Consider the following 21974-nt stretch of genomic DNA (forward strand, 5'->3'; position numbering starts at 1 on the left):
TACTTAGAGGCCAGTGGGGCGGGCCCCTTTGGGGCCCCTGCCACTTTAAGGGCAGAGGCAGCCAGCTATTTTGAGCAAGGCATATAAAGGCTGCAGTTTGCTGTGGCAGGGGAAGGAGGAAACATCACCTAGCTGAGCTGCAGCAGGAACAACCTTGGAGGTAAGGGCAGGAGCTTATGGGGATGGTTTAGAGGCTCCTGGTCCTGGGCATGACCTAAAACTGTACCATGCCCAGGATGGGTGGCCTGGTGGGACTCCTGGTGGTGCGGGAGTCCCCAGGAAATGCCAGGCCATTTACCTTCCTGGTGAAAGGTGAGGAGGGGCACCTTAACTCCATCCCCCTTCTTTGGGTGGGCTTTGGAGGCAGCTGGGGAAGTAGTGGGGGCCAGGTATGTCCATGTGTAGGCACTTGAGCCCAGCAGGGATACGAGGTCTCAGAGACCCCTGAGGGGGTAGTATGTTGAGTTTTGGGAGGCCCCGCACAGAGTAGGGCTGAAGTGCAAGTAGGCCTGAAGGACAGCGCAAGGGGTACACTGGGTAGGGTCGAATGAGAGTAAACTTGAAGGACAGCACAAGGGCCAGCCCTGTGAGAAGTTGTGCCCCATGAGAGGCACGGGGTAGAATTAGCCCAGGGTTTGGTGTAAGGCCAACCCACATAGAGTAGGGGAACTCGCGGGAACCAAAGGTTCTGCGTGGCGAGGCCAGTGTGAGAGTACAGAAGCCTGATGGCTCAAGAGGGGCCGCTCAAGGAGGAGCAGGGCAGTGGAGTGTGGCCCAGTAATGGGCAGTATGCCAGAGGCCCCGGTGAGAGAGGGGTGGAGTGGAAGAGGCCTCCTGTGAGAGGAGAGGTGGTGTGAATGTGTGTGGGGAGCCCAACTTTGGACTCAGTTTGCTCTGGTTTCAGACTGGGAGTAGACTTCAGCAGCGCATATACTAAAATTAATCTGGATGTCATCTGCGAGGCCTGGGCTGCGGCGTAGGGAAGGTTGGAGCTGCAGATAGCGGCCCCTGGCATCAGGGCAGTAATGGGCAGTCTCTCACATGTACCATCCATATATGGGAACAACAAAGTCATGGCAGGGAGGATCGGGCAGATTGCCCTGTAGAGACAGGTGGGCAGGTCAACATGAGACCCGGCCCCGAGAGTTGCCACTCGTCACAGCCAGGTACAGCCATTACATTTTTTTCTGGCTTTGGTGATTGGAAATTGATCTATATCTATAACAGGACAGAAGTTTGGAACACATAGACTGCTTTAAAAATGGTGGATCCTGGTCTAAGATAGACCTGGATCAATGTGGTATTAGACTTAATTGATCTAGGTTAGGGAGGTTTGGGTGAATTGAACCAGGTCCACTCTAGAATTAAGGTAGATCACTGTCGGCCAGCATCACAGTTGCCTTTGTGGCTTCCCCAGTAGCCCTGCCTTACACAGAGGTTCATAGGCTGCAGAAGCCTGCCACACTGTCTGCTGACAGGGGTGGGGAGGGAAGTGGGGATCAGCCGTGCCCAGGCCTGTGCCCTGTCACTATGCCTGCTCTTGGGAGTGTGGGAGCCTGTGAGAAGACAGCAGAGACAGGGAGCAAATTGGGCTGGAAATGCCTGTTACTGACTTGACAATACTTGCCAATCCCTGGTAGGCGTGCTCAAATGACCTCACCCTGCCGGCCTTGGCTAGTGCAGGTAGTCTTAGTACTGGCCTCTCCCCACTCCTGAATGTCAAACTTGTGTTCTGTGTGCTCCCAACCTAAACTAGGGTGCTTACAGGAACCCATGTAGGTTTGACTTTTTGAATGTCTATACTTAGCCATAAGCTTACAAATGAAACTGTATGTATACAGATTTGAAAAATTAGGTTTCCTATGAACAATAAAGGGAAAATAAACATTTTAGATCTTTTAAAAAACTCCTGAAGCCAACACTGGTCCAGAGACTTGTGTGATGTGAAGGCTGTCCAGACTCAGATGGGGGAATTGACCAGACATGCTCATCATGCAAAATCTGTTAGTATTTCAACAATGTCCAAGCAATGGAACTGTTCAGATTGTTGTGAAGGGTGCTCTTTTAAGTGGATATAATGGCATCAATTTTAATTTGAATATACTCGTGTGTTCACTGTATAGTTCTTTGTGGAGGATTAATTAATCATTCTTTATATAGTTATTTTTCACTGCTTTTAATCATGCTTAGGCAGAACCAGGTATGTGTAACTTTAAGTCAGAGCAGAATTTGGTTTGTTCTATTTGTTATTTCCTATTGAGACGAGTATTGCCTTTATCCCAGATACTAAGGGGAACAGTCAAGAAATATTTTGTATTGGGTCAGGAATTCATTAATGCAATCACTGTACCCAGAGATTTGTGCGGGAGATTAATTTTACTTATTCTCCTAGCCCTGCAAAAAGGCCATGCTGAGGTTCCTTTTCTGCTGCAAGCAGAAACAGTAGGTGGTTATAAAAGCCATGTGTTAAGCTACCTGCAAATAGTTCTTGCAGAGACCTAGAAAAGAGAGACTTCTGTGTGTTGTCTAGTAAGGAAGCAGAAGCTGAAAAACCCAAGCTGGAGACTGGGTAGGATATTTGGCACAGGACTTCTGCTTCTACTGCACTGGGGGCTTTGCTCTGAGACAGCGAGCTGATGCCTGCCAAAAAGGTATACTCGTCCACCTCGGCCAGCCACTCCTGCAGGATCTGGCTGCCCTCCTGCATGTTGCACAGCTGCTGGCTGGAATGCTGGATCTTCTGCTCTATGTCAGTCAGCATCCGTGCCACATCAGGCTCCAGCTCCTCCAGCATGGCCTTCTGGTGCTCACGCAACAGCCGGTGCAGCCGCTTAAATGCCTCTCCAGTGGTGACCTGCAGGCTCTTGGCAGAGGATTTGGTCTTGGCCAGTTGGCATTTGAGTCGGTACAGGGCTTCCAAATGCCCACAGTTAGGGTGTCCAGACTGTGGAAGCAGCTCCCTCCAGAGGTGGTGCAATCACCTACCCTGGAAATCTTCAAGAGGAGACTAGACGGTCACCTTGCTGGGGTCACCTGACCCCAGTTGTCTTTCCTGCTTGGTGCAGGGGGCTGGACTCAATGATCTTCAGAGGTCCCTTCCAGCCTTAGAATCTATGAATCTATGGTAATCTTAAAATAGCAAGGCAAAGGAGTGAAGAGATATCAGGACATTAGGAATTCGTTCACAGTTCTGCCAGCTCTTCATTGTATGATGTTGAACAAGCAATGGGAATGATGGTAAATTTTCAAAACTGCTTTCCCATTTGTGCACTAGGCTTTTGGAATGGAGTTAGTAAGGCTGTATTTGTGAACCAGGTAATTGTATATCCAGAAAATTAGTTATGGATTTGACTGGTGATTTGCTGGTTCAGTTACTCAGTGTGTTTGTGTATATACACACGTGTATGAAAGCTTGCAAAGCAGTAATGGTGCATGCATTTTCGTACATTTCATTGTTTACACAAGATCTTGAAATCTGGCTCTCATATTTTTTCCAAGACTCATAGTACCTGTTAGACCCCAACTCCATGCGGTGCCCAACGACTAGGGAGATGACAGTCCAATTGCTCATGGATCCTGTTACTCATTAGCCAGAGCAAGCAGGGAGCAAACACCGGCATACATTGCTCGTAACAGCTTTATTCAGAATGGAGACAGCTTCAGGCCAGGTCCCAAAAAAAACAACAAACTGGGGACCTGCCCCGAGCAATTGTTCTTTCCACATTTATACACCTTGGTTTATGCTCATTAACATTTGTTCCACCCCTGTCCCTCCTTCTTTTCCACCCATGTTTCCTCCCCTTTCAAGCTCTGCCTCTGGTTAATGTTTGCTTCATTCATATGGAATTTCCTGTGCATTTCATTCATTTACATGTCTTTTTGCTATGAGCATATGTCTAAGGCCATGAACCTACTTCTTTTAGTCACTGGGCAGACGTTGGAGGCATTTTACCAATCACCATTCACCTTTTTGCATATGTTTATTTTGGATTCTGTCACCAGTTACATCTTATCTTTCACATTCCAATCTGTTTTTCTGTCCCTTATTGTACCATCTCCACAGTCCTTAGGCCCCTGTATCTTATCTTGTTCCTTACAGTAGCTGGTTCACAGCACACAGACTTACTTGCTACTTTTTCCAGAAAATGTTTGACACAATTAAGATGGCTACTTAGCATAAGCATTCATAAGCAAAATCTAACAATAGCCGGTGGTTTACATCCTGTTTCTTTTATATAACTATTTATATATTTTATAACACTACTATATGGTTAAAACCTACTTGCCTAAGCATCTCTCAGTGTTACTTTTAATGTATCATTTTGCCTTGTGGTCAGCAGCTTTTGCTGGGCCACAGATTAAAGGCTTGTTTCAGCTGCAAATCCATTGCTCCCCAAGATCCAAATGCAGTTACACTAACATTACCTATCTGAAATGATTACAGTTATAATTCTTCATTTGACAGAGGCACAATCTTAATTCATGTTTGTAACACGCTTTGAACTTCTCTTATGGAAGGTACTGTGTAACAATAAAATGTTATTTTTAATAATCAGAAGAAAGGGCTTCTTTCCAGATATAAATTAGATCCAGCAAATTACAGCATAAAATAACCAAGAAAAAACTACAGACAATGAGAAAATGATCTTTATTTGATAGACATTAAAGCCCACCAAAAAGGCAAGAGATTCAGTTGAAATGGAAAAGCAATAGTAGATCTTTAGTTCAACTAGATTAACCAGAAGAAAGCGGTCTCAAACTAGAAATCTTGCCCATTTTTTGGTCTTGAGCCACTTGCAACTTTACCAGCAACTGTGTCCCATGTCTTGTTCCAAAATGTCATCTGCTTTAATTCATGAGTCAACAGGGATTCCAATTTATTGGAAGAGCAAGTGCCTGTGATACAACATAACTGTTAATCCAGCAGAACAGGATAAGTATGGTGAAATAAGAAGTATCTTTTAGAACAAGAAAAAAAACCCTTAAACAATCAACTGCAAACACAATTGTAGGTGCTCTTCCTTAATCTGATTTTAGCTAAACTCCTGTGAAGTTCTCATTTGTATTCCATTGATAGTCAATTACATTCTGATTTCAATGAGTTTTGTTCAAATAAAAATTGTAATGCAGAATCCAAAGAGAGTGCTGGAAAAATGTTGAGATAATCTGTGAGTTTATTATTCCTGAGGGCCTTCCATCAAATACCTAATGCAGACTGGTACTAGTTGGTGAGTTGCATGTTGATAGTCATGCAAAGCTTTGCAAATAGTTCAAATTGCTACATCATCAATGAAAAATGGGAACATTTGCTTTTGAGACCAAAAGGGCATTGCATTTCACATCCTTTTTCCAAGGGAACGAGAAGACATTTCATGGAAACAAAGTGAGTATTGGTTACACAAGTGATATTATTTGGCAGTTTTCTTTTGCTTGGTGTTAAAATATTTTTTACAAATTTTTTTTGTATTAATTTAAAAAAACATTGCTTTAAATTATAACCAAAGGTTTTTCAGAAATGGCTGTTCCTTTTACTAATGTAATTTTAAATCAAGGTCAAATATAAATGTAATTAATACACTGCATAAGAACAGCAGGTGAGTTCATTTTCTTGTCTATCTTTTGTCAGTGAAGTCTATTCTTAGAGTCACTAGCAACGATAGGCGCTTGTGTTATGGAGCAGGCTTGCAAATGAAAATGTTCAGTAGCCTTTTCACCAAGTATTATGATTCAGGAACCTTTCTTTAGTCCTCTTTTTAAAGATACTTTCAGAGAATAAGATTTTTCTGAGCATTGTTGTATCTTTTCTAATTTAGGTTCAGGGTACTAGATCACAAGCAATAATTTAAATACACTTAGCAAATAATCAGCCAGCATTTGCTAACCATGATTTCTGTTTCTATGTTGATAGCAGATGCATCTAGGGATTGTTCATTTTTTGCACTTAGTACCTTTCATTCCATGGGACCCTAAAAACCTATCCCTATTAAAAGAGTAACTTCACTTACCAGTATACACGTTCTAGGGTGCAGCAAATTCTAGGGTGAAGTAGCTAATTAACAAACTGCACAGCAACAGGAAGTTAAAACACATGATTTCATGCACTATCAAATTCAGGTTATATAATTACCCAAATAATCCCTAGTATCTATACTTAAATGTGAAGATAGTCGTTTCTGTTTTCTGTATCAGAAACACAAATTATGGAGAAATGAGGGTGTATGCTAAGGCAGATCACGTCAACCTAATGACACCAGTGTATTTTTCTTAATTGTTTTCTCAGCTATGAATTGCACAACTCGACTTGTGATACAATATGGCATTGTGCAAACTTGAAAGGGCCTGAAAACAGATTGACTTTCTGTCTTCTAGTAGGAATGTTTGTAATTAATTAGCAGTCATCAGTAGAGATGATTAGCCAATTGCTTTCCAGCAGAGATGTGTACTTTGATGATAAATAATTATCATCACCTTTATTTTTAATTTGTAGCAGGCGGAATTTTATTGTGTGAGTTGATAGACAAAAGAGACATAGTACCTAGGAAAATTTTACCACTAAAGAAGAATTTGGGGGAACGTCCTTTAAATAAATTCAAAGGGGATTATGATGACATTCTGTAGATGGCTCTGGCTGCCATTTGTTACTGCAAACATTATAATTTAAAAGAGAATTTTTGGAAAATTTGCTGCACCCCATGACATTCGTGGAGGCCCTGTAGAATTACCAGATAAAACCAGTGTACAGACTCCTTTTATATTCAGTTCTGTGCTCCAGGTGGTGGCTATGAAAAAGTTGGCATGATTACACTTCTGTTTGGTATCCTATGATATCTTGAATTTCAGAAGATCTTCAGTATGTGAGGTTTGGGGAATTTTGGCACCTCATTCTGGCCAAATAGAAATAGGGTGGGACTGGTTTTTGCTAAATGTAAATGGATGCAGCATTAAGTGCACAAGAGCCACTCAAGTGTTGCTTGCCCTTTACTGAAACACACAGTAGTCATGGGTGCATGATATGCTGTCATTCTCTCCTCCTTTTTACTGTGAGATGAAGGGGAGGATACAGGATATTGCAAACATATAGTTAAAGTAGCACAATACAAAATAATGAGACTGAAGGCCTAGATGATAAAAGGGGAAGATCTGAACCTAAGTACTTGAGCCTAAGGCAAATTTTGTTGCTCTGGCACAGATGGAAGAGGGTTAACATCCTTCATGGGAATATCTCTGCCTTCTAAATATGCTTAGATGGCTTTCAGGGTTGATATTTGACAGGGTAAGGGCTCAGGGCATCTGTAGGCAGGAGTTTTCTGTATACCAGCAGTCATAAGAGGCTGCCTCATGTATATGGCTGGCTCAGAAGCACAGGATAACTGTGATCTCCTGAAAATCCCTCCAGATACTGGAACTTCCCCTGTTTTTTCTACCCTCCGCATACCATTTCCTCAACTACCACTGGAGTGAGTGGGAGTAGCTGGGTATTAGCATTTTCAAAAATCAGACAGGGCCTACATATTTGGAAATTTTGATAAACATTTGGAAAATAATGGCAGCCTACACCTGAGAAGAGCTGAGTACCTGCTGCTGTTGATGTGATGGGCATCCTAAGAATATCAGTAACAGAGAGTCAACTCACAACAGAGTCACTGAAGTAGCCATTGCACCTCACAAATAAGGATTAGGCCCTCTGTGTGCAAAGTTAGGTACAATAGGTATTGAGAAAGGTATTGCGTATAGTTATGGTGCAGAAATGAAAACCAGTTTGTGGTAAAGCGCTTTTCTGGCATGCCTAGTTGATGCTATGTGAGTTGCACAATTCACTCTTGCAAACTGTTTTATTTAGGAAACCAGATGAAACAGCAATGTTATATGATAGGACGAATGATTTCCATCGTTGTTAACTGTTTGCCCTTATACATTGCTATTACAAGTGCAGTAGCAGCCAGTTAGATTATTTAAAAGCATTGCATTGCTGGCAAAAGAGCTTCTTACCAAATTTGTGAAACCTAATGTTGATGGGCTGTATTATGTAAATCATTTGCTAATGTCAGAGGAGAGAAAATATAGTTTTCATTAAGGGATTGAGTAAGCTTATTTGACTCTGGGGTTTGTTTATGTATGTATTCATTGGTACAGTCATTAGATAAAATGCATAAGCAGTCCTGGGAGCAAGCATTAGAAAGTAGATCTCCTCCTGCCCAGGTGAATCCTCTGGAGTTGAAAATTCTTTCTTTTTTTTTCTGTTGTTCCCTCTTGTCCAATAAGTTTCTCATAAGCTACAACAGTGTGGTAGAGAGTGTCCTCTCTCTTCCCCTTAATATTCTGTAGCCTAGTGGCTAGGACGCTTCCCAGAGATGAGGGTTTGAACCCCCTCAGGGACCAAACTCATCCTTGGTAATTGTATACAACTGTGTGCATTTATCAGCAGCTTTGTTTTTAAATAGTGGTTTTCAAACTGAGATGCATGTATTCTCAGTGGTATGTGGTGCTTCACAAATGGGCTTTTGTCTAAGTTACAGTAATGGTAGTGGAGTTTCTGACTGGTCAACACGTGGTGAGTAATGGTGTTGCCACACATTGACGTTGGTCAACTCTCTTCCTAAAGAATGAACATGTGGAGATATGTCAGGTATTGTGGATATGAGCAGCAATATTTTGCAGGTAAAGGAATACATGGCCAAAAAAGTTTGGAAATCACTGTATTAAAGGAATGGAGTGCCTGCCCCCTTCCTCATTTTCTGAAGAGGTTTCAGGGCTATGGATCCCAAATAGAAACAGACTCCTCTCTGCAGCCCAGATATGACAAGTTCCTGGAAAGGATAGGACTTAAACAACAGACCATTGTTCAGCAATTCCTTTTGGTGGGTTTTGGCAGCTTCCCAATTAGCCTGTTGGCTGTGGTTAAATCTGAGATGTCTTGTTCTCAACCTGGCTTGGAAGGACAGCCTAGGTGCCTAGCATTGGGCCATGGATTGCACACTAGGACCAGGCAGCTAAGAGTGCGGTTTTATGACACTGAGCATCACCTAGTCTAAGCCCCCTTGTGAATCTGGGCCTGACCATTGACGATCTTGAAACGTTTATTTTTCTCCCTTTTGCCACAGCTCCGTAAATTGTGCATGTACCATTTGTTCATGTTTCATTCAGTGAAATGATATAAAAGCAAATGGGTTACTTTAGATCATTATTTTTAAATACTCAGTTTATTCATTCATAATGCTTAAACCAAGTACAGCACATGTACATGTGGGAGTATCAGGACACTACTGAGGTACATGATTAGTCACTGTAGTATTCCTACAAACATTTTTCAACTACCTTCTACAGTGATAGTTCAATGACACCTTCTGTGCCAGAGAATATATGGTACAACTTGTTAAACAATGCAGGAGCAGAATATGAAGCCTTTGAAGGTCCAGAACAATTGCTTATTTACAGAAATACTGTTAACCAATTTAAACCTAGTGATAAAAAGGTAAACACATACCAAATGATATCCTGAATAAGGATGTGCTCCTGAATCAGAGGCTGATTTAAAAAAAGAAATAACCATTCAAGAACTGAAATTGAATTCAAGGTGTGACTTACTGTCCTGGTCTGTCTCTTAAGAAGAAGCTATGATCAATCAAAGAAACTGTACTTTCAAACAAAGCCAACCTTCACTGTGACTTAGTGCCCAAGGAGCAAATCATGTTTATGCTGTTCACCATAGTTTAAATTAGTTTAATCTATCCTAGTCTCTCAAATAAAATAAACTATATCTAAAGATTTAAAAGAAAGATGTACTTAATCTTTTGTAAAACATCTCCAAGCCTGATAGTATACCTTGTTGGGATAACGGCAGCACTTTTTCTTAATTGGTTGCTAATACATTTTTTGGTGTGTATGAACTGATTTATTTTATATTTACTAGAGTCTGTGACGTTCCACATGAGCAATATTGTGTGTTATTTACAGTACCACTTAAAGTTGTTCTATATAAATTCTTAAACTGGACTCTATGTATCTGCTACCAAGTTACATTAATCTCACTAATAGGATTGGTTTCCTGCAAAATTACCCAGCTGCTTTGCTATGACCTTTCCGTTGATATAATTTAGAGAGCTCACTCGCAGGGAAACTGACAGGCAGGCAATGAATGGTTAATATTTCCAAATAGGAAATATTTTAGAATTTTTATCTTCTGGGAACTCGCAGCATTCTCTAATAGTTTAGAGATGCTGCATATATTCACTACTTTAATTAGTAAATATTACAACAGTGTTTTGACTGTTTTTGCTAGCAGAGCGGGCCCTGGTTTCATACTGTAGTCACATTGTGTTTAACTTCATTCTGCTAGTGACAGTGAACTACAGTTTGAGAATTTTTGCAGTGCTGTTTGCTACAGATTCATACAATGAGGTTGACCTTACTAAGCAATCTAAGATTTGGCAGAATGCAATTGTGTAAAAAAACACGCGTATGCATGTGTGCACAGTTTCAAACTAAAACTCCAGAATTGGTGTGTTAATTATATTGTGTATTATGTACCAGAGACTGGCCAGCATTGCACACAAGGATTTTACTGACAAGTACAGGACATAGCTACAGGGAAAACTTAAAGCATTTAGATTTAACATAACAGATGCAGTGTCTTTCAGAGGTGTAACTGGCCAGGACTGCACCTGGGGCAGTTCCCAGTCCCCCTCCACACCTTTCTGCAGAGCTCTGGCTCTGGAGGTGGCAGTGGGCAGTAAGCAGGAACGGCAGCTGAAGTTTGCAGTGCATTTGGCATTATATTTTGTACCCCACAGTAAGATATAGTATGAACTTGAGGCTCATTTGTTTATTTCTTAAGTGTTATGAGGAAACATGAAATGCCCATATCAAGTAAAAAAAATCCCTTCAGCTTATAGATACATGAGCAAAACCCTACATATAGGTTTATAGACACATAGACTCAAAAACCAATCAATCTATTAGAGAGGACATCTCAAAGTCATAACTTCTGGGAACAGGGAATGCCCCCAATTCTGTGACTGCATGCTTGCTAGAGTATATTATTGGTACATTTCCTCCCAAATTGCTCTGAACCTTCTTTCAGTTACTGGGGAAGATGTGGACAAATCAACAAAAACGAGTGATTTTTAGTATTTGCATGAAGCACATTCTTTTTTCTGGAAAGAAAAATAATCCCCCAAAAGTCTGGATAGTTTCTGGATAGTAGCCTGATCATGTTTTTCTTGATATACTTTCAAGTGGTGACACCCTTATGTTCCTTCAACTTGGACATGCCAGGCTGCCCTGTTTTATCTACTTGTGTGTCACTGACTTGGTGGAACTAGTGACATGTATAAGGAGAGGAGGATTTGGCCAGCCATGGGTAGTAAAGACTATTTTCTGTTATGATAAAGCTGCCTTCTAAAACACAGTCATTACTGGGAATGTAATACGAGGTTTTCAGTTAGTAAAAAATCAGTCCATTTCACAGAGGGCAGAGCGTGGTCCACGTACAAGTATGCCCAGACATTTGAGTCTCTGTCCAGATCATGAACACTACTGTCACTATGGAAGAGTGTAACGTAGGACCACTTTGCAGGCATTGGAATGAAATACCTAATTTTGTTCCCAACATTTTGCTAGGACAGCTAGCTTAATTGTGCTTATATTATGCTATGTGCAAAGCAATCTACTAGCACATTGCTGGGATCCTTCCTTAGATTCCTCTCCACAGGAATTATTGTTCACAACAGCAAGCCACTAGTGATACTTTATACACTGTGTCTTGACTTCAGTCCCAGTTTTTCCAGGTTCCTTTCACAGATCTCTTTTTGGTTGCTGTGGAGAGACTCCCAGGCAATATTTGTCTTGCCTGTTTTGGGTTCACAGGCCTAGGCTTAGGTTTCATAGGACAGTCCATGCCATAACAAAGAGAAAGCAAGAGAAAAGTTGATTAGCATTTATATTAATGAAGGAAAAACAATTTGTATTGTCTTGACTGTACCTTTCCACAGGTATATTATTTCATTTCTAATACTCCCACTTGCCAAAGCTGTATACAACAAAACTAGTTACAGTAGGTGTAATTCTTCCAAGAGTCCTTCCTTTCAGCACCAAAGACCTGAAACTGGAATGGTTGTTAAGAGGGTTTTCAGATCTTTGCCGCTCAAAGTCATTGTCAGCATTTGGCCTGCTGTCCTGTGGGAAGAAAATGACACGGCCCATTGACATCGGCAGGAATTACACATATGAAGTGAGGGTAGTAAATGAACCTGTGAGTACAAATGTATCCATATCCTCAGGACCATTACCAGATCAGCCTATCTTAATCTCAGCTGCTTTTCTGGGACATCGATTCAGTTAATCAGTGCTTCATCTCAGTGCTCTTAATTAGAGTAGAGTATCCACAGATCAGTTTCTTCATGTTCTTAACTGTTTTCTCATCCATTTATCCTTTTAGTAATAAATAACAATTTCTAACTTTTTGTAACAGTTACCACCTGACACATGTCCAGTTGTTCACACATGATCTCACAGTTCTTACTTAGTCCACTATCATGTATGAAGGTCAGATTTGTCCTCTGCACACTTTGGGTGTGTTCAGACAAGCATGCATGTGCCTCTTGCAGCATCTCAAAGCAGGTTGAGACGCTGCAAGAGGCATGCTGGGAATGAAAAAACCTTCCCCACACTGCATATTTGCAATGCCGACTAAATTTGATACCTGGAAATCCAGGTATCCAAAAAGAAAAAAAATAAATAGAAAAAAAGCAAGGTAAGGCATAGTCCAGGACTGCCCTGAGGCAGCCTGGTGGTGGGTCTTCCAGAGATGCTCTGGTGTCTGGTCAGAGCATCTCTATGGTGCTTGTGTTGCCCCAGCACTCACCCTTTGTGTGCAGGGGAAACAGAAGTGAAGCAAGGCTGTGGCAGGACCCAGGAGCTGCCCCAAATAAGCAGGGACTGGGGTTGGGGGATTTCTAGAGGGGATTGTGGATGTAGGGTATGTGGGCGGATGTGTGGGGAATAGTGGGGGGTTTGTGGAGGGGAGATGTGGGGTTCATGGGGAGATTTCAGAAGGGGCCACCACACACCTGCCCCCACCCCCCCACAGTGCCATCTGAGCCATGCCCACTGCAGTGTTGTCAACCCCATGGCCATAGCAGGCACCAATGGCAGGCACAACCCCATGGCTGCACATTGTCACCTGATCCTCATGGAGAACGGGCCTGGCCCGAGCCACCCAGCTAGCGTGTGCCTTTGGACAGGAGCCGTGGATCTTGGACCTGTCCAAAAGCACACTAGCAGGCTGTGCTGGGCTGGGTCAGGTCAGGCTGGGCCCATTCTCCCCACACAGATCATGAGTCAGGCAGTAGGCCCCCCTCAACCACATACCCTACCACCCCTACCCCTCCCCACATCCCTCCAAACAACCCCACATCCCTCCACACCCATCCACACACTCCCCCCAGGACCTGCACACCTCTTCCCACCCCTCTCCTACAAACCTCATATTCCCCCATCACACACCCAGTGTGCCCAACTGCTAGACAGGATGAGACCTGCTGGCAGGAGCTGTGCCTGCAGGGGCAGCTGTCCCCACATCCTGGTCAGTGATGTGGTCAAGGGGCGCTCTAACTGCTCTATGATAAGAAAACCAAAGGCAAATAGCAAAACATATAGGCATTTAGAATTCATTGTATTATGATGATAGAGACACTGGTGGGCTTCTACATTGCTTTAACATTGTAAATATATCAATAAAACATTGCCCAACCAATCTCTCTCTCTCTCTCTCTCATATCTATATCTATTGATATAGATATAGATATAGAGAGAGTGGTCTTTTGTTTTAATTGTGGAAGAACATGGATTTGGGGGTATTTTAAAGAGTGAATTTGGGATTTTTTTACCAGAGAATTTGCAATTTTTAAAAAGGAAACGCCAGGATTCCTGCTAGTGAACCAAGTGGCAGGACCCAGGCAGAGGAGACTGCTCAGGGCTGGCACCTAGGACTCAGCTGGAGGACAAATGAGATGGCTGCCCTCCTGGCTATTAGGGACCAGTTCAAGTCAGGCCAGCACACTGAGAACATCTTCCAGTCAATACCTACCCAGATGTCAGGGTGGGGGCACACATGGCAGCAGTGCCACACAAAGGCCAACAGTGCAGCCATGGCCCACTGGCAGCTGGCCCAGAGGTGCAGATGCCTCTGCTGCAGCCATGAGGTCCCCATCCAGGTCTGGCAGGTGCACAGCCTTGGGGCCGCCTGCTGTTGCAGGTGGCAGCAGGTCATATCCAGGCAGCAGCCCCCACTGCCAGACTACTGCAGTGAGGAGAAGGAGCAGGGAACTCTAGGTTAGGGCTGCTTCAGCAGTCTAGCTGGCACAAAGGACTAGTGCCACCAAGTACCAATTGGCTGGGTCCCAGAAGCTCTTGTCTATTTGTATTCCTCAGGTACTGTGGGCCCTAAGGATCACATGGCTAACTAATAGCTCCTACTGTGTGGGGCCAATGGGTGAAAGATGTAACAAAATTTCTTGGGTCAACAAAAGCAAAAAGCAGCTTGGGAGTGTCTTGTGGGTCAAAGGGTCAAAACATGAGAATGAATGCTCCTGTGGGGAACATTGAGCAGAGCCCCCCGGGCCACGCCCACCGGTTCGTAAAGGCATTAATGGAGCCAGTGGATGCTGCCCAGTGGTGCTATGCTCAGAGGCGTCTATGGACCAGTGAGAGGAACACAGCCCTGAAGGCTGCAGCCAGGCACACTTCAGTGTCATATGCGTCAGGGTCTCCTTCTGCCCTCAGAAGGGCAGGAGACCAGGGTGTCTGTAAAGCTCATCACATACATGCCCATGCTGACAGCTCCGCGGAGGAGCTACCAGCTGAGGTCACCAGTAGCTCGTGGGATGAAAGTGAAGTACAGGCTCAGCCACTGGGGCGCCCCAACTACGCCCTCACTGAGCAGGTCCCGTCACTTGGTGTTTGGGTAGGGTGCAAGGGTGGCATGGTGGATTGTGTGGCATGTGAGTATGTAGAGGTGGCAATGATGGGTGGTGGAGAAGTGAACCCCAGAAGCTCCTGTCTATTTGTCCATTCCATTACTGTGGGCTCTAAGGTCCACCCAGCTAACTACTAGCCTGTTTTCACAGGGATGATGGATGAATGGAACAACTTGTTGTCTTGAGACAACAAAGGCAAAAACAGGATAGGAGTGACATGACGGTAAAAGGGTCAAAATGTGAAAAAGAGTGCTCCTGAGGGGGACACTGAGCAGAGCCCCCTGGGCCATGCCCACGGGTTCCCAAAGGCATCCAAGGAGCTGGTGGATGCTGTCCAGTGGTGCTCCGCTTGGAGGCATGTGTGGACCAGCGAGAGGAAAGCAGCCCTGCAGTTCCTGGACACCAGTTCCCGGCCAGAGCCTCCTTCCTGGTCATATAGAGGGCCCACTTAGCCAGGGCCAGGAGGAGGTTGACCAGGAGGTCCCGGGACTTGGGGGCCATGGATGGGGTGTCCAAAAATAAAAAGTTAGGGGGTGAAGTTAATCCAGAACCTCAGGAGGAGGTCCCGGAGTTCGAGGTGGAGGGGATGCAGCCTGGCACACTCAAGCATCGTGTGCGCCAGGGTCTCCCTGTGCCCACAGAATGGACAGGAGACCAGGGTGTCTGTGAAGCTCACCACATACATGCCCATGGCGACAGCTCCATGGAGCCAGCTGTGGACCCGGGCGGACACCTCGATCCCCACCCAGAAACCCATCAGTTGCTTCCACAGCTGATCCTGGTGCTTGCCCAGCACTGTTTCTGCCGTGCCAGGCGGGTGCTGGTGTAGGCTGTAGATGTGACTGGCAAGTTCTGGGCAGGGTGGGAATTGGGGTGTGCTGTAGCTCTGGGTGGGGCGGGATGGGGATAGAAGGAGGAGAGCGGGGGAAGAGAGAGAGAAGTATGGCCCTCGAGAGAACCCCAAATATTAAGTGGTCCTCCAGCCAAAATAATTGCCCAACCCTGTTCTATGCAAACACAGAGCATAATGATAGTGCCTGTCCATCTTCCTTTTGTAGAGAAGATCTCAGTAAATATAAGATCTCAGTACCTGCAGTTTTCTCTGTTTGGAACTTACTTAATCCAATTTGAGTTCACCATTTTATCAGTTAATAATTAGCAATAAGAGAATAGAGATTATAATTTTAGAAATGTGGTTTTCAAACTAATTTTCAAAATTCAAAATGCCACTCAGTTGCTTTTATCCAGATATAAGAGAACCACAAAACTCACAACACCTTCCATACTTAGAAGCAATTAATTGCAGTTTTTCTTTTTACACAGTTGCAATTTTTGCTTTGTTAGAGTGAGATGGCTGTAGTGAGTGGAATTAATTACTCCAGGTAAGCTACTCGCCTGGAATTGATAGAATACAAAATCTTTTGAAATCCAGAATCAACTAAAATTGGCTTTTATTACAGAATTTTTTTCAGGCAAAGATATTGGCCATGTTAAATTAATAATCTCATCTTGACTCACTCTAACATCTCATAGCAAGAAAAAAAAGGTGAAAAAAAGGAATTGAAGTAGTTATATGGAGTTTTAAAAAATTCTGTGCGTCAGGTTACGTGTATTTTTGCAGAATGTGTGTGTGTTTATCAACAAGAGGGCTGCAATCTTTTCTCAAGAACAGCAGAATGTGCATTAGTAGAGACCCCCTTATTCTTTCTTTGATTCCTCTTATTCAATTTTAGCTCCATCATAATAGTTGTTTCATCTGTTACTCTTCATGCAGTAAAGCAGACTTTGGTACCCACTCTCTCAAATTAACTTTCTTCAATCTGAAATGTAATGTGTTACTTTATGGTAAAGAAAATTCCCCCCTCTCTCAACAGATACAGAACAGTTAAGATGGTAGCACTCCTCTGTGACATTTATAGTACTGGACTCAGCTGGAGTGAGTGGGCAGGGCGTCGGGTAATATCATTTTTCTATTAGCAGGAAGCCCCACCTCCTTGTGGAGGAACCCGTGTCACTCAAGCAGCTTTATTTTTAAACCTGGTTAAATAGTATTTTTGTTTATCTAAGCCTGCTGGGGAAACTGTGCTGGCAGCACAGAAGTCTGCAGTTAATACCTCACTTAGAGCGGGAAGCAATAACATGGATAGAGAAGAAATCTACTATGGGAAACATGGTAATTTGTCTACTTTTTTGTTCCTCTTAAAAAAAGGAAAAAGAAGAAGAACTGCTTGGTACTGGCCGGATCCAAAGCCTATTGAATTCAACTGAAGTCGTTCCATTGACCTCAGTGGGCTTTAGCTATGGCCCCATATGCTCTAGGTAATTTACTCAGTTATCTTCAAAATGATACATTCTTTCCAGCATAGAGCTTACAATTATATTTAACTGCAGATAAAAAGTAGAATTTGTGTCAATATTATGGACTTTATTTTAGACAAATGATTTAAATTAACACCTCCCTCCTCCCTGGCAGAATAATAAAGTACAATGGAACTAATTCTGTTTGTTGTTTAGCGTTGGAAGGGCTGACTTAAATCACATTTGAATTATTTATTGTACTGGTGTAACATTCGGGCTCAAAAATCTCTATTGTAAAATAGCTTGTGAATAGATTTGTTTAGTCTGTGAAGAGTGATTACCGTCTCAGTTTTAATCCTAGTAAGAAAACGATTTAGTAATTATTCCACACCACTGGCTACTTCCCCCGTGCCTTCCAAGCTCCTGAAGATTTGAATCAGCTTTCAAAATTAAATGTTTTTTCATGACACTTTGAAAGTGATTTGTTTTTACCAGAGGGTTATGTAGGTGCTAAGGACATTAAATCCCCTCCCCCCTCCTAAATCTATTCCACCTCTAGCTTTCTTAAAGACAACTGTTACAATTGGTAGAGGATTTGATGTATAATTTAGAAAAGGAGAATAAGAACAAGCAGTATTTGCCCATGTTTAGTCATTCCATGAAACTGTAATCACTGTTATTTGTATGTTTCAGTGAGGAAATTTCCAGTAGCACTGTGGCTTTTGTCAATGAACTTTAATGTGTATTTGGCTTGAATATATTTAGTGCTCTTTATGTAAACTGTCATAGTCCATAACGGGCTTGTGGCAGTTTAGAAAAGAAAGAAAGAAAACAACCTGAGCACTGTTCTCTTGCCCTATGCCTCTATAAGTAAAGTGGCTTTTGGTCTGAGGAGCAGTTCCTGGAAGGAATTTGCAGTAATGCAGTGGTTTTACTTTTTGTTAATGAATGTCACTGTCTTACAGCATTTCCTAGTTTGTTTGCTTGCTAGAGAAGAAAATCTCCATTTAAATTAGAGCTCATTCTCAGGAGCACTTTGTCTATTTTTATCCTCTCTCGTATAAATTAGCTGGCATGGATTTTCATTGTAGCAGTACTGACTAGCTGTCTTGCACTCAGGTCTGAGTCACAAATGTGTATATATTCCAAAATGCATTGTGCCAAATCAAATCTATGCAGGTGCACTGTAAATCACCCAGCTGAAGCCAGTTACTCTGATAGGTATTTTGTTAATAGAATGATCTTTTGACGGTAAGTGGGACACTTTCTACAAACACATTATAGCTTGTTATCTTGCTATGTTATTAAAGTTTCTGTTTAATGTAGCTATCCTGAGAGTACTGGAAATTGTCCTTTAAACAGGCTTCATCAGTACAATGTAAGCCAACTGGAGAAATGTCTATAAGCAAAATAAATCCCTACTGGAAACTCACCGTGCCTTTGAAAACTGTGATGATTCCTATTTTTCAGGGGTCAAAAATCCTGCAGGTCTGACGAGTAAATTGTATGTAATATATGGAAAAAAAAGCTTATGAACAAGCCTACTAAATATATTTAAGAAAGACTAGATCTTGGCTGGTTCTAACTCCAGAATCAGAGAGATAGGCCTGGAAGGGACCTCCAGGGGTAATCTAGTCCATTTCTTTGCACAGAAACTTCATGTGTTTAGGCCATCCCTAACTGAGATGGCTAACAGGTTTGATCATCTTGTCAAACCTGTTCTTAGAAACCTCTAGTTCCAGAGGGTGCCAGTACATGAGCCAAGAGGCTGCTCTGACATGCTTGAATTATAGCACATTGGAGCAGACTCAGTCAAGTCTGCTGGAGTATAGTAATTACCACGCTCCAGTCGGCCTCCGTGTCGCGTGTACCAGTGTCCCCACGCTTCAGAATGGCAGCAGGGGCACTTTAACTAAAGCTTGTTTGACTAGTTTTAGATTATGCGACCTCACCACCATTTTGAAGCGCAGGGATGCTGATATACAAGACGGTCCAGGTGCTTTAAGTAGAGTGGCTCTTGGACCTGCTCTATTTAAAGTAGACTTTCTGTGTAAAGTTTATTTACATGTGCTCCCCCAGAGCACATGTAAAAACACCGAGAGAGTCCACAAGCTCTGAAGGATGCCTGATTTTCCTAATGTACAACCTAAATCTTCTTTGCTGCAATTTAAGCTGATTACTGCTTGTCTTACTCCTAATGGACAGACACAGAGAACAATTGTTCCCTGTCTTTTTTTATAAACCGTCTTATACATATTGGAAGATTGTTGCTAAGTAGGGTGACTATAATAATTTGAAGGAAATCCAGGATGGGGTAAAGAAATCTAGGATGGGGGATGTTAGAGGGCATATGCATGTGCACACACACGTACAAATACACATGACCCTGGGGGCTCCCTGTATGCACTCCTCCCCTGATTCTGACTCTATTGTGCAAGTGACTCTGCTCGCAGTCCAATGGGATCCGGACCAGGGAGCATCCCATTGGCTGGGCTCTGTGGAGAAAATTGAAGCAAGAGAGTCCCAGACTGGCATGAACCCACCTGAATGTGCCTGGCTCCTGACTCAGAAGCCACATGTGGAGATGGGTTCTCGCCAATCTGGGACTTTTGCTTCAATTTTCTCCAACAACCGGGATGCTGAGACAGCCTCTGAAATCTGAGACTTGTCTTGGCCAATCCAGGACATGTGGTCACCCTATTACTAAATCACTGCTTCAGCATTCTTTTGATTATGAAGCTAAACCCAAATTCTTCATCTGTTCCTTGTGCTTTCTAAACATGTTATCATTTTCGTTTTCTCTTCTGAATGATTCTAGTTGTCTACATCTTTCTTAAAGTGTGGTACCCAAAATGCTGTGGATGTAATATCTTGAGCATTGGATACCACATTCCTGTTATAAACCGTCCTGGAATGAAATTTGTCTCTTGGAGCACCATCACGTTGACTCGTATTTAGTTTGTGATCCACAAAAACTTAAGGCCCTTTTCAGTAGTCCGGAACCTTGTTAGTAGTTCCTTCTTTCATATTTGTTCATTTGAATTTTCCTTCATAGTGTTTTTGTGCTTTTCTTTGTTGAATTTTGTGCTCGTGCTTTTGGACCTTCCTCTAGTTTCCTGTGGTCATTTTGAACTCTGAGCCTGTCTCCCAGCATGCTTGTAATTAGTCCTTCCATAGTATCATCTGCAAATTTTATGAACTTCTTCCCTATTACTATACATCATTGTAACTGGGTTTGTGAGCCTGCTGTCTCTTGCAAGCTGGTTTGCTGTGAGGGGCTCTTCAGCGCGCCTTTCAAATGCAACTGGCCTGGTAAGCCTGCTGCAGCCTCTGGCAGGTTGGCTTTGCCCCAAGGGGTTCACCTTTAAATGCAAACACAGCCCCTGCTTGCACAAACAAACCAAAGCTGATAGCCCTTCTCTGGGTAGTAGAAGGGACTTTCCCCCTTACTTTTCCTGGCATGGAGCTTATCTGGGTTTCAATCCCTCTCCTGCTTATGGACTGCTCCTTCCACCTAGATACAGCTCTCTTCTCTCTCTCTCTCTCTCTCTCTGGGGCTCTGCCTGCCAATGCTCCTTGAGTGGCTAATCGCTGGCAGCCGGGCCCCTACGAGGGCTTTCTGCTGCCTATTAAAGGGCCAGACTGACCTGTTACAATCATTCAAATAATTAATGAAAATATTAAGTAGTACTAGATCTAGGACAGCCCCCTGCAGAACCACTTCATATATACTTTGAATTTGCCAATGAATCCCAGTTGTACATATCTAATCATTTCATCTAGAGCAGGGGTAGGGAACGTTTTTTGGCTGGAGTGCCAAAAAAACCACAATGTCTACCTTGGAAGGTGCCAGAGTGCTGACATGTTGGAGCCTGGAACAGCTGTTTGCAGCCTCCTGGCTGCAGCTGGCCAACGGAGCCCGGTCTGCTTGCAGCAGGGCTTGCAGCCCCCCAGCCGCCTGCTGGGAGCAGCCTGGGGTCTGTGGCCGGCAGCACCTGCTTAGAGCCTCGGCTGGTGGTGGTGTGCGGCTGGCAGTGGTGTGCTGAGCAAAATGGCCTTGCATGCCATGCTCAGCACACTTGGCGGGGGTTGCTGACCCCTGATCTAGAACATATTTGCTTAGCTTGCTTATAAGCATGTGTTATAGGATAATTTCAGAAGACTTACTAAAGACGCAATGTATCACAGCCTCATCACCCCTTTTATCTAATAGGCCAGTTAACCTGTCAAAGAGGAAGTTTAACATGTCTTTGTTCATAAATCCATGTTGGCTGTTTTTGATTCATAATTATCCTGTAGGTGTTTGTAAATTGATTGATTAATAACACATTCTAGCATCTTTCTGAACTGCAAAGGGAGCAACATCAATCTGCTACTTTTCTCCTTGTTAACAACAGGTACTTTGTCTGCTCTCCTTTAGTCTTCTGGCACCTCACCTGTTCTCCACAAGATCTGAAAAAACATCACTAATCATTCAGAGATTGTTTTGACTATTTTACTAAGTATTGTGAAGCGACTTTCATAATGTCCTTCCAACCTGAATGCACCTAATTTCTCTAAATATTCTTTAATCTATTCTTTCCCAAAGCTGCCTCTGCTCCTATCCTTTTAAAACTGATTAAGTATCTGGTTACAATCAACCTTTTTGTGAATACTGAAGGAAAGAAGGCATTCAGCTTTCTCTTCATCAACTATTATTTT

General features: G+C 43.0%; 1 protein-coding gene across 5 annotated transcripts in view; it reads left to right on the top strand.

Annotated features, from left to right (window-relative positions):
* SLC44A5 (solute carrier family 44 member 5) overlaps positions 1-21974 on the top strand; it is a 191274-nt gene that overhangs the window by 48125 nt on the left and 121175 nt on the right. For 2 of the 5 annotated variants that reach the window (XM_014519050.2, XM_014519049.2), the window contains exon 1: positions 17050-17148. The exons of 2 other annotated variants lie outside the window; for them this stretch is intronic. In XM_014519050.2, coding sequence (XP_014374536.1) covers positions 17115-17148 — 34 coding nt within the window. In that variant the 5' untranslated portion in view covers positions 17050-17114. Of the gene's footprint in view, positions 1-17049; positions 17149-17189; positions 17295-21974 lie in introns of those variants that run through there. One more of the 5 variants, XM_014519051.2, reaches the window with a different exon arrangement.

The sequence above is a fragment of the Alligator sinensis genome, unplaced genomic scaffold (genome assembly GCF_000455745.1).
Source record: "Alligator sinensis unplaced genomic scaffold, ASM45574v1 scaffold853_1, whole genome shotgun sequence".
NCBI lineage: Eukaryota > Metazoa > Chordata > Crocodylia > Alligatoridae > Alligator > Alligator sinensis.